Raw genomic sequence first — 13,420 nt, forward strand, 5'->3', positions numbered from 1 at the left:
TGTTACACAGCATCCATCAGCAGGTATCCCAGGCTAGGATCTGCAAGTTCTGTTGTATATTTGCCAGAAGCTGTGTGGTTTTGCTCTGGGCTAGCCCACATACACATACGCACACACACGCCCCCACACCCATACATCTATTTTAGTGACATATATTTAGTCACATAACTGACTGACCAGACCACATTTAAAGCCTCTCTCCTTTCTTCCTTCAGGACCCCTTTCTCTAGCATATTTCAATGGTTTCTGCTTTTAAATCAAGCATTCTATCCTATTCTCAGGTGCATTTGAATATTACAGACAGGCGAGATAAAAGGACAATGTTAATTCCTGAATGCTCTAGGGAGCTGTGGAGACAACTGAGGAGGAAGGTGATTGGGCTAGTGGGTGGCTACTACTGCTGGAAGGAGACCCCAGCCCCCCATTTCTCCTCAAGCCCTTTCTCCTTCTTAAGATTTTTTAAAATCAGACAAGCGCTCTGCTAAGCTGACAGCAGGTAGCTTGTGGTTGCTGTTTCACTTTAAGTAAATTCTACATTCAGAGCTGCAAGATCTACTGAAACTACTGCCTTATATTTCTGCACCTAGGTAATGAGACCTTCAGGGAAAATTGTGAAGAATGTCTATTTATTACCTTCTTGAAAGAGGAATTTGCAGTTGTTTCCTATCTACCTTCCTTTCAATGCAAGCAGAGAACCTGCCTGAAGCAGAACAGTGCTGAGCGGTTGCTGCTCTTCATTTGCAGAGCTGGGCTTCTGGAAAAGCCATTCACCTCACAATACCTCATGGAAAATGTTTATTTATACAGTGTGTAGAAAAAAGGCCACAAACAATTTTAACCTGAGGAAAATACAAGTGCATTTGATAAGAAGGAGAATCTTTGTCACATAAGAATGTTTGTTCTTAAGGATGCTTACAAGCCTGGAATATTTCCCTCCCAATATCACTATCCCCATCCCACTGGAGGATAAAATAAGACTTATTCCAAATGCAGCTGTCTGCAGACAGCTGAAACTGGAGGGTTTAACTACATACCTAACTACAAGTTCATCCCCTTGGTGATCAGGACTTGTTTTATCAGTAACTTGTGGTCGTTGCAGGACAGACATCAGCGACAGCATCACCTTGGACGTGCCATTTCTCGGTTTCTCTCTTGGGATATTTTTTTTCCCTAAGTTTCTACATTTCTATGAGACAAAACAATACCTTTTTAGAGGTACTTTATTCCTGAAATAACTAGGATACCATCTGAAATGGTCTTAGTGTGATGCATGATCAACTTGCAGTTAAACACACAAATATTAATGTAAGATTTGTGTGTGTGCAAAGCTGTCAGAGAAAAACCACGAATGTAACAGCTGCATGTAAAACATAGTTGGTTTTGCTTACAGTGTTCCATCAGTATTTACCTTGGTTTTTTCACAGTTCTTTTTCATTGTGATCAAGACGACAGCAGTCCCTGCATCTCACACTGTTTCTCCATTAAACACCTTGTGTCATTCTACAGCTTATTTTGATGAAATTTGTTTAAACCTCTGCATGAACAGAGAATTGCCATTTTTTTTCTGGCACATCCTATGGCTTCATGACTGATGCTGCTCAAGATACCATGAATACTTATTTTCTCTTCTCAAAATCACCTGAAAAAAGACAAGAGTGCTTTTACATAATTTTATCCTCCCTTATACAGTCCTGACATATTCCTGAAGCATAAGACCCTATTTGCTAGGCTTTGAGCCATTTTAAACATAAAAGTTAACTTAAAAATGTAACTATACCTCAGTGTCAACTTAGTGATTTCGTAGCTTAGAGGTGTGATACATAACCCAGAAGTCTACTGGTACAGTGTGACAAAAGTGTTTTACTTTTTGATGTGGACTGTGACCAGTGTAGACCAACCTTTTCCTGCCTCCACGGAGCTCGTGAGCTGTCAAGCTGCAGAGCTAACCCACCTCACTGGGGACAGTTCAGTAAACAACACAGATGAACTCCTGTGTGTCCTTGGCACTTCCAACTTCAGATGTCCACAGGAAGCTGCCTTTGAAATAAAGTTTCTCCTCATGCTAGGCTTCTGACTTGCTCTAGAATTGCTTTGAAAGGCAAGATACCTTGTTTTCTTTGGTCCATGGAATTCCCATTTTTTCATGGAAAGATAACAAGAAAAACCTGTGAAGAGCTGCTGAGCAAGAAGAAAAAGAATGGCAGCTATTTAATACGGGAGAGTGAGAGTGTGGAAGGAGCCTTGTGTCTCTGTGTTTTGTAAGTACTCTAATGCTGATTTTTTATGAGATTTCAGTTGGATCCAAAGACAACAATCATCTTCTCTAACATTAATAGTTCTTCCCTGATATTAACAGACTCCAAGGGAGTGTGTCTATGTATTCAAGTAATGCTGGTTGCTTTAGGTTTCCTTTATAGTGACAAGTGAGGGGGTGGCATTTCCAAAAAGCCATTTTATGTAACAGATGATAAATGAACTATAGTCTGGTGATGCTGGCCTCTCTCTGCAGACAATAAGGCGAGCCCAGAGAAAATACCTCAACCTGCCAAAAGATGCTAAGATACTTACTCAAAGTAACTGCCTCTGTAATGATGAATAAACAGCATTTTAGCACTGTTGAGACACTGAAAAGTCTCATGGCATGTTACAAAACACCTCCTTCTTTGTAGACTTTCTGTCTGATAAAAACTCAGCCTTGTGTTTCAGAGGAATTTTACCTGTATAAGAACATTGGCTGAGACTGAATATTACAAAGTTCTTTTTGAATTTATATGAGAAATCCACAGACAAGATGGGCATAGAAAACTGCTACTTCTAGTCCAAAGCTTTAATTGCTACAATTAAAAGTTTATTTTCTTTTTCTGTAGGGAATAGCACTTTTATTTCCCTTTTACTCTTTTCATTTCTAATTGATCTGTTCATAATGCCTTCAAAGTTTAAAAACTATAATCTAGGTCTTTGAACCTATGAGGTTTTGTAATCTTATTGTAGATACATTTGAATGTGACATGAAAACCTTTTAAGGCATCTAATTAATGAACAAATATGAGAAGATGTTTTTATCAATCACTAAAAATGAATTTGTTATGAAACAAATCGATGGAAAGGGGAGAAAAAGAGAAAGAGAAATGGAGTACTACTGGGTTGGCAGGTAGAAGAAAGGAGATCTGCAAAATAACAGAACAAGGTGAAGAGAAATAGCAAGTCAGGAACAAACAGAGCCCTCAGCAAGGCAGCTACAGGAGCCTGCTTTCAGTATGGTGTGAAATGAGACAAAGCAGGTGCTGAGGGGAGGGCAGGGAGGCAGGAGGGAAGGCAGATGCATTCCTTGTCAGAAGGGTCAAATGGGGAATCTGACACAGAGGAAGAATGACAATGTTTGTTAGAACCTGGGTTAGGCTTTGTGCCACACCAACGCTTTTCCTTTCATCTTTTTTTTTTTTTAAGGGCAAAGCAGATTTGCCTTGTGATGTCTTGCAGGCATACTTTGGCCTGTCACATCTGCCTGCCACAATATTCTGCGCAGGCACATGAAAAATCATGACTTCCAGTTTGCCTCTGTGGGTTTTAGTGTTAAAAGCTGATAGAAACGGAAGTGTTTAGTGGATTTGCCTATAATCCTGACATGAACAAATGCCATAGTTAAACTGCAAAAGTGGCAGCAGTGGTACACAGATGGTGGCTTGCACAGGTCAGAGCAAGGCTTGTGTTCAGACAGCACATGGAACAGTATTAGTGCATTGGCTGAGAATTGCCCCAGAAACTGGGCTGCCTGGCAGTGGTTCACTGGCAAAATGTCCTAAAACTGTGGGCAACCAACACTGAAACTTTTAGTGATGTTCAAAGACAACTTTTGAATTGGCATTGCATCTCAACACCTTGTTTAGCACCTAACATGGTTTATGTGCAAACTGAGAAACCCTTCTCAAGTTAACTGATCTGTGGGCAGAGACATTGATCCAGTTGCTACAGCAAACAAACAAACAAACTTTCTTGTCCTTTTCTACTGGGATATGGGGGGCAGTGCATTTCCATGGAGGACCTGGGAGGCAGAATGGTGTGAGCAGTTCAAATGCATCTCTCCTCTAATCGGGCAAGGTGCACGGCTCTTCCTCCACAGCACACTGTCTCTTTCATCTAGAATTATCCCAGATCTCAGCACTTCATTTCAGACCTACTGATTTTGCTACTCTTCTCCTTACTGTTCAACAAGCCATTTTCCCTCTCACGTCGCTTTTCTTCCAGACCAAACATTTTGTTTATTTGTACCCTTTACAAGCTCTTGGTAAGCATTTAGTAGTTAATGAGGAGACAGAAGTTTCCATTTTAATGGTAGTTTCATGTTCATTTAGTAAGAATTACAGTACCTGAATAATATCCAGGCAGAAACGAACTGATCAGTAAAGAACAAGTTTCAAAAATGATCAATTCCTGGTATTTCTTTTTCTCACTTCTCTGTCTCTGTAAGCACTCACATTTGTAAAAGTACTTTTCAGCAAGGAACATATATATTTCCACAGGTATCTCAAGAAGACAAAAACCAAAATATGCATCCCTGTGATACTACTTTTTGAATTAAATTAAACCTATTATAACTGAAAGCCTTATTCTAATTTCAGTTCATAGTAACTTTTTTTGCAGAACAAAGTAGTTTCTTTTCAGTAACCCTTCACTTCTGTGCAAGTGCCCTGAGCCAGGCTTCTGCCCCAAGATTCTCCTCATGACAGTTCACTTCACACAGCCACAGCTGAAGTCCACCTGATGAACAGACACACAAGTTAAAAAAACTTGTTTTCAGATGCTGCTCCCCCCTCTCCCCAACCTCCTCACTTGTTTGTGATGTATATTTTCTTGCAACTCTGCTACCTTTTTTGATCACAATCACAATCTCCAGTCCACCTCCTGAATTGCTGCTACTGTGGTACCTGATAAAGCTTTTCTTTGTGTTGACAAAATATATCCAAAGACATCAGTGGCCTCAGTGTTCAAACACGTGCTTATTATCAAAAATAACCATGACTAAAACCTTGGGAAATGCAAAGGAAGAACATTCTCAGAAGTAGGAGCCATACTGTCATTTTCTGGGTGCTAGTGACAGGAGGCCATTTTCTGCCTACATCTCTCCAAGAATTCAGCAGCCTTCCTGTGACAGAAATGCAAAACGAAGGTTAAAGCAGTGAGGAAGATAAGAGAGAGATGAGAAGAGGTGATGTCTGTGGAATTAAATTATGTTTGTTAAAGGCCTGTGTTAGGCTTAGTTAATATGTTCTTTGAAACTCCTGGTCAGAGTAATCTTGTATTTCAAGATATTAAACCTTCACTTATTTTGTAATCTCTAAGATCGCTTCTCTTTTGCTCTCCTGTTCTCTGACTCATTCAATTTTACTGTACTTCTCATGTCTTTAATACTGTTTGCAGATATGTCCACTTTGTTAATATGATGTGTTACGTATACAATGTTTTTTCACAGCTTTGAGGACCTCATCTACACTTACCGTATATTCAGAGAAGACCATGGATATTTTCGAATACAGGTGAGTAACTCTCATTGCATCTCTAAAAATTGCATTAAGGATCATAGATTTTAAAAAAATCATGAATGAAAATATCTTATATTCATCTATGATCAATGATAATTTTAATCTATTATCATTTTAGTCTATGATCATAGATTTAAAAAATCAATAAACACAATACTATAGAAAATATTCCCAAGTTTGCTCTCTACTCAATTCTTATTACAGATGAGCTCAAAAAGTAGCTCTTGTGTTTGTAGAATTTCCTTATAATCTAAGTGTCTCTATCATTTATTAACCACCTGTTTTCTCATTTGACCATTTCTTTTTCATAGCACTGATGAAATATCTATTACTTTTCTTACTTTCTCCTGTTTCTAATTACCTTTTTCTACTTGAAAGCACTGCTAGTGCATGCAGCATCTCATAGGGATCTGGGATATTGCAATGATCTTTTTGATTTAAAGATTCTATAATTCCGTGTGATTGTGAGGCACGTGAAGTGACAATGCCAAATAATGCTGCTTATTCAAGTAAAACAAGTGTAAGAGACACTAATGCATTAACCAAATCCCCAGGAAATGTGAAAGGACACTTAAAAGCTGGCTCACTCCCCTGCTTGTACTAGCACAGCCAAGAGGACTGCCAATATTAAGCAGCATTTAAGTGGAATGAGGAAATCACTTCATAAAGAACACTCCAAGCTCTCATATGCTGATAATTTATTGCTTATTAGTGGTTTTGCCTGTGTATGAAAGACCAATTTCCCATGGAGGAGAACGGTTTGCTGACAAAAAATATTCTGTTTTGGACCCTACCCACCCTACTGGGGTTATGCTCTCATTCTTGTCATCAGGTAATTTAGATATTTTTAGATTTTTCAAACCTTTTCAATTCTTCCTTATTATGTTTTGCCAATAATGTGAAAAAGGAATTAATTTCTTAAAAATTTTAAGTCAGATTATTTCAGCTCACTAAAATAATCAACTGAAATAATGTATTGATGGTGGAAGAGAAGTTGTTTGGTTTTTTTTTTTTGATGCCAGATTCAGACATGAGCCTTCTAGAGTGCAGCAGGCTGGCCCCAACCAGCTAAGCACTCCCACAGCTGCTCACTCCCTCCCTCCTTAGTAGGACAGGGTTTGGGGAAGAGAACACAAAGAGCAAAAGCGAGGAAACTCCTGGACCGGATAAAATACAGTGTAATAGGTAAACAGGTAAAGCAAAATCGTGCACACAAGCAAACCAAAGAAGTTCAGCAACTCCTTCCCATCAGGAGGCAGATATTTAGTGGCCTCCTGGAAAGTGAGGCCTCAGCACACACATAACCACAAACCTCCTCCCTTTCCCTATGCTTTTATTGCTGAGTACAGTGTCAGATGGGGTGAGATGGGACAGCCAGCATCTTGCACACCCCCAGCAAACTCCCCAGGAGAACCAAGTGCAAGAAAGACATCCTTAGTGCTGCACGAGCACTGTTCAGCAACAGCCGAAACATGGCTGTGTTATCAGCACTCCAGTCACAAATTCAGAGCACAGCACTATGCGGGCTGCAATGAAGGAAGCTAACTCATCCCAGCCAGACCCAGTACACACAGGCATTGTCACCCAGTCCATTCAGGGCTGAATGGAAGATGAAGGATGCAGAAAACCAAAGAAAACAAATACATGGTTTTTTGTTAGCTAGCAGATTAAGAGAAAGCCCCATTCTCTTTTAATGACTACTAGCAGGCTGCTCACTGTCTGTCACTGCCCTGAAGTCACAGCACTGTGAAGTCCGTGCACAGAAACGTGCAGGGCTGAGCTGCAGGAGCAGTTCAGTCCTGCCATATGAACCCACATTAAAGAATAGTTTTTTGCACATGACCTTTGCTTCCCAAGGCTGATATTTTGTAAGAAGTTTGAGTTCTGTTTGTCACCGAGTTATTTAAAGGCAGCATTTTAAGCAAGAACTAAATATGTTATCCCTAAATTTTTGCACTCAGATCAGAGTGCAGTGTGTAATGCTGTCACTCTTCAACACTCTGCTGTAGTGGATCGTTGCAGCACACATCTACACCAATAATTTACCTGATGTTCTTTTTGGAAAAAAAAAGATGGTGAGGGAGGTTACTTTCAATGCTATAACCATGGCTCCAAATAGATGTCCCTAGTGTTTTAAGGACAGTGCAATATTCTGTCACCAAACCTGTTTACAAAACAGCTCCTTGGTAAATAAGAAACAACTTATCATTCTTTTCATTTAGGGGACTCCACATGAAGGGAACTTGCAAACACATTTTGTTATCCTTTCCTTACAGACTTCTGAAGGTGTTCCAGAGAGGACCTTCAAAACATTAAAGGACTTAATATACACTTTTGAAAAGCCAAATCAAGGACTGATAACAAAGCTCCGCTACCCAGTGAAGAAACCGAAGGCCGTGCAAAGAAGCCAGAGGTTCAAGTCAGGAATGGACAGTGTTTATGATGGTGAGAAACTTAGCTCTGCCTTTGTGAGTTTTTAAAGATGACAGCATTGATAGGTTTGTGGTGAATACTTGCTAAATATTGTCTTACATGGACAGAAGTTTTACATCCTCCCTTCTCTCTTATGTTCACTGAAATGGTTATTCGTAGCTCACAGATTACTTACCCTAACCCACTACAAATGAACAAATTAAAATCACTAGAGATACACAATGATGAAAAAAGCTGCCTCCAGCTCTCTTGTTCATGGATGTTGATGCTTCTAGGCTGGAGAAGACTGAGAAATAGTTTTACTCAATGTGCTTCTGCCAAGGTACCAGGTCCTTGCACTTGGGGGTTGAGGCTGTCCTTTACCTTCATTGTCCAGGTTTTAAGATCTTTTTATATGAAGACCTTACTCAGTTAGTTCTAAGATGGGCAGGCAAGCAAGCCAGCTTGTAATTTGTACTCAAACATGACTAAGTGATAAGCATATAGCCTTGTGCTAGGGATCACGGCTTTGGAACCAGAGTTCAGCCTCTCATTGCTCTTCTTTTGCTAATTTATGCTCCCGAGTCCCAGGTGTAGGATGAGGATATGATGCTTCTACCTGACAGAATTATGCAGATGGATACAATAAAGACAGAGGTTCTCATAAAGCTTTAGATTGTGTTGTATAGCCCCATGTCATCCTTACATCTTTGTTTTGAGAAGCATGACTGCAGATACTGTTGATAACTTACTAGTATCCCTCACACCATTCTTCCTATTCCTGCTGTACAACACAGAGCTGCAGTATCCATCAGGCCATGGGCTGCAAAATAACCCTGAGACTGTTCCATGACCTCTGGCAGAGTGTGCCGAGAGTCCCAGCCAGGGCACACGTGAGTAAGGGAAATCCGTTTGCTAAGTACAGATATCGTAAAGGAAACAAAACTTTGGAATCTCCACCCTGCCCTGTGATTTGCATCTCATGCCCAAGAACAGCTCAGCACAGTGGTGTGGGGCAGTGTTATGATCCAGTTATTAAAGTTATTAGTAAAGCCTCTGCCCGATTAAGGTGCATATGAGACCATATGCCAGTGACAATAGTTTGGGTTTTATTTGATAGTAAATAGGAGAGGGAGAGAGAGAAAAAGAAGAGTAAAGAAAAGAGAAAGGAGAAAGAGGTGGGGAAGACAGAAAGAGAGTGACAGAAAATATCACCACCACTGTGAATCCCAACAATGTTCCTTTGATCCTCCCAGCTGATCTTCTTAGTGGTGAAGGTATCTCCAGAATGCATAGAATCCAATGGCGTAATAGACACAGACTAGGTAGGAAAACCCCGGCACCTCCCTGGGGCAGGGGAGAGTGCCATTGTCTCTTACAACAGAATCTGGGTTTTTTGCATCACATGCAGTCCTGTGATGCAAGGCTTCAGGAACGACTCTGGGGGGCACATCAGGGAGTCTTTGATGGATTAAGGCACTCTCTCAGCTGCCTCTCATGTGAATGCCCCATGGATGTGACCTTCCCAAGGTTGGGGGCTCCATAGCCAGTTTGTGTAAGGGAGGATGGGTTCACTGCCCCTGAGCAGAGGTTACAACACGCCAAAACTTCCTCCCCCCACCTCGGCTGGGGGAGAAATCTGTACAAACCTCCTCCCAGAAAAGGGGTCTGAGGGCTATGGCCTCCCACACCTTGAAGTGAGGCAGAGATGATTCTCAGTACGGCTGCTGGGCTTGGCTCACATTCTTTTCCTTGTTTACATGTTTGTTTCAGGTGATTGAAGAATGGATTTTCCTTTATCTAATCTCAGTAGGTCGACTTTTAGTCCAAAGTTCCAGTCAGGCAACTTCAGGGAGGCTTCTTTGGTTGTAGCTTCTTTATACAGTTTTTGTTATAATGAGCAGAACTTTATAGCAAAGTTTGAGGCATGAACTATTTCCGACTCACAGACTCTGTGCTGCAGTCACTGGGGTTTCACACATAAGAGCAGTGTAACTGCTCTGGCCAAGCTTCCCCAGCACTGCGTGCACTGCTGCAATTTTGGGGCCTGAGCCACAGCAACCTTGCTAAGGGGAAGCTACAGGGACACATTTCCCATGTCATCAATATTACCTTGCCACCTGTATCACACAGCAAATATGCCACATTTGCTCTAAAAATGTTGTTATGATTTCTTATCATTGCTGTTGCGGGAGACAGAAAATATTACAGTAACATGGATATGTTTTTAGGAATTTTCAGTCATGTAATAGGGATTTTTCTAGAAGATGAAGTGTCCTCATCTGGAATCACAGGGAGGAAAACAAACCCTTTTATTTCAATATCAAAATATAGGCAGTCTTCCATAAATATGGAGGCTTTTTAGAAATAATCAAGCTACTTTGGAATTTTTTTTATTAAATTTTGATTTAAATTTCATTTATACAGCATTCCAAACTTCCCTCTCAGGCTGCATTATTACATGTCCACATCAGGGGCTTATGTAAATATCATGCTCTCCGAAACACAGGCACTGCTGAAAGCTCCCTAAAGCAAGCACATCCCTCACGTGCTACCAGCAGCTGCCTTTGCTGCACACATGTGACTGAGTGCAACCAGTGGAAAACCTCAAGGGACTGAGGTCACAATCCTGGTGGTTGGATTATTTGAACTTTGTTTTCTAGCTTAGGAACAGCTTTTCTAAGGGCAGCTGTTTGAAGAGCAACAGGTTTCCATAGTGGAGCTTTGAGTTCCAAGCATTGAATTTCTGCCTTTTCCCTGGCTTCTCAAAAACCGTAACCAATCTTACAAAGTGTGAGAGAGAACAGGATTTTTCAGGCTCTCCTTTAGTTGGGATGAGAATTTTTCTCTCTGGTATTTATTTACAGAACAAGGGATGCATTATGAGAGTCACAGATATCTCAGCTACTGATTTGATTTAGCAAGAATGGATGATTTCTGACATTTGACTGTTCCTCAGGAAGGAGGGGGTATCATGTGAATACAACTGTTTACAACAGTGCTTGCTGGCTCAGAAAAGGCTTTGCCTTTTCCTGGAGAATCTAGTCCATAGGACAGGGGGCCTAAAGACTGGCCCTGCAATAGCACACTGAGAAACCAAACTGAGTTACTGATACCTGCCCTGCCACAGGCCGTGCTGCTTCCCACAGCCTTTCAGAAGGGCACCTTGCAATGATATTTTTTTTTGTTTGTATTGATCACAGAAGTTGATGACAGTGGTGATTACGTCGATGTCTTACCCTGAAGGATCTGCGCCTGATGGTTTCGGAAACTGCCATTCCAGGATGTGCCCCGACACAGGGCCTCAGCTGGGAAGAGCTGCCAACTGGGTGTCCTCTGCTCTAGATCTGGAATTACCTCCTCCTTTTGCAGACTAGCTTTGTCAGAGTAGCTGTATCTTCAGTCAGTAGATCCCGTACAAATTATGCAGGTTTGCTCAGCAATAAATAAGTACTTTTTGTTGCAGACACAAACACACACACACAGGTATGGGGGAAGGTGTCCATGTATGTGTCTTCTAGTGGTTTTTAGCCAGCAAATTGTCCAAGATGTTGACTGCTAGAGTGAACATTCTGCTAGAAGGCAGCAATATAAATACATTAATTGAATAGGCATAAAGCAGTAATTTATGGCAGAATTGATAGGTGTTGATAAAAATCATATATGACAAAACTATTAGCATTTTAAGACGCTTTAAAACCCCCAAACCCTGTTATTTTGCACATGATTGATGTTACCGATGAGGTTGGAGGAGTGAATAGTATTTCAGCAATGTCAAGGAATACTAGTAGTCTGCAGCTTGAATCATGCAAATTAAAACAAAAATGCTAAGTTAAATCCATTCCATAAAAAAATAACCAACCAGAGGAAAATGGTTTGAAATACTTTTAATGTTGAGGAATGGTTCTGGCAGATTACAAGAGGACTACAAGTTGTACATACACGTCAGCATGAACACATCCTTTTTTTAATAGGTTCTGTACATATGGAAATACTCAATTTTATTTTCTACTGCCATTAGTTCTGTATTATGTATATGTCTTGCTGTTTGTTGTTTTTAATGCAAGAATTTGTTTTAATATTAACCAAAATTTTAAATATTTAATAAATACTTTACTTCTGAAGGTGGCTTGCAACTAGCAGCCACAGCCAAAATTGGAATGTTTGTCCTGAGTCTTCCAGACACTACTACAGATTTGCTCACTATTTGAGACTGTGAGGAAGACATTTGTATTTGTTGTATGTTTAAGACCCTTCAAAACTTATTTATGTATTTTAATGGGTAATACTAGTTAGACTTTTTTTTCTATTACGTTTCTCAAACATCATTATTTGTCAAAGGAATTCTAGATCTTTCAGAGCTTTGGACTTCATTATGAATTTAACAGTGCTGCAGAGTTTTTGGCTCCAGGCTCAACTAGTATTTGTAGCGTGAAAAAAACAAAAAAAAATAGACTATTAACTAACCCTAGAAATGCCAAGAAATACTAAAATGTATGTCCAAAACTTCATTAATTGGTCATCCATGAAAAACATACTATGGGACATAAATAACTAATGTGTCTCTTCAATTGCAGAATCCAGCAGCCTGTCTGATAGCTGGTTATCATAGGTACCAGACTGAGGAGCTGCTGTGCTGAGACACCCCACCTGCAGCAGCACGGTCCTCAACAAAGCGCAACACTGTAGTTTTTCTGAAATGACAGTCTCAGCAGTCCCCCGGGGGCTCCCTCAGTCACACTGATGAGCCTTGGGAAAAGGCCGAGTGACAAGGAATCCCAGCCTGTGTCTCATGGTGCCTACTGAGTAACTCTGATGGCTGAAGAGAGGACAAGGGCCCAGCCGTGGTACCTTTCAGGCGGCACTGGACAGCGCGTTTTGGACTCAGACTTACACCACCAGTCGTGGTGGCTGTAGCTCCTGGTGCAGAATCCAGGAATGAGGGTGACTTCAAGCCCACACTCCAGTCACTTCCCCAGCGTTCCCTTGCAGCAGTCATGTGAAAGAGGGGGACACAGGAAGGATCAAGGACTTAAAAGAGGAAAAAGAGACACAATGGCATTTACATTACATTCACATTGCTCGCCTGTCCTTCATGGCAATGTTTGTCCTATTAACGGCATAGGAAAATACAGAGACCGATACAGATGTTCCTACACATATCTGCAGGCCTAATATGACAGAAAACAATCTGTGCACGAGTTGAGAAAATACGTTCAAAAGCTTCGCACAGCAGCATCTACCTGCCAGCATCCGATGGGTGGGTGGGTGGGTGAGTGGGTGTTCGTCCATGTCGGGGAGTTGAGTAATGGGGGCGCGGAACCTCTTGTACCCTCGAACTTCGAGCACACGGTGTAAGGAAGAACACGGTCCAAGAAGGGGGTGATCCCGACGTCCCGGGCGCTCCAGCTGCGAGCGGTAGGAGGAAAGGATTCCTGCTGCTGTGCTCGCAGCGGCCTGCGGGGGTC

At 41.2% G+C, this 13,420-nt stretch overlaps 1 protein-coding gene across 1 annotated transcript; it reads left to right on the forward strand.

The window, feature by feature from the left end:
* Positions 1-2,124: 2,124 nt before the first annotated feature.
* SH2D1B (SH2 domain containing 1B) lies at positions 2,125-11,196 on the forward strand (the record flags this gene model as incomplete). Its single annotated transcript, XM_084227041.1, has 4 exons — positions 2,125-2,258; positions 5,471-5,534; positions 7,817-7,985; positions 11,156-11,196. The coding sequence occupies 4 exons, from the start codon at positions 2,125-2,127 to the stop codon at positions 11,194-11,196; spliced, it is 408 nt and encodes a 135-aa protein (XP_084083167.1).
* Between the last annotated feature and the right edge of the window lie 2,224 nt (positions 11,197-13,420).

The sequence above is a fragment of the Fringilla coelebs genome (assembly GCF_963513975.1).
Source record: "Fringilla coelebs genome assembly, chromosome: 2".
Lineage (NCBI taxonomy): Eukaryota > Metazoa > Chordata > Aves > Passeriformes > Fringillidae > Fringilla > Fringilla coelebs.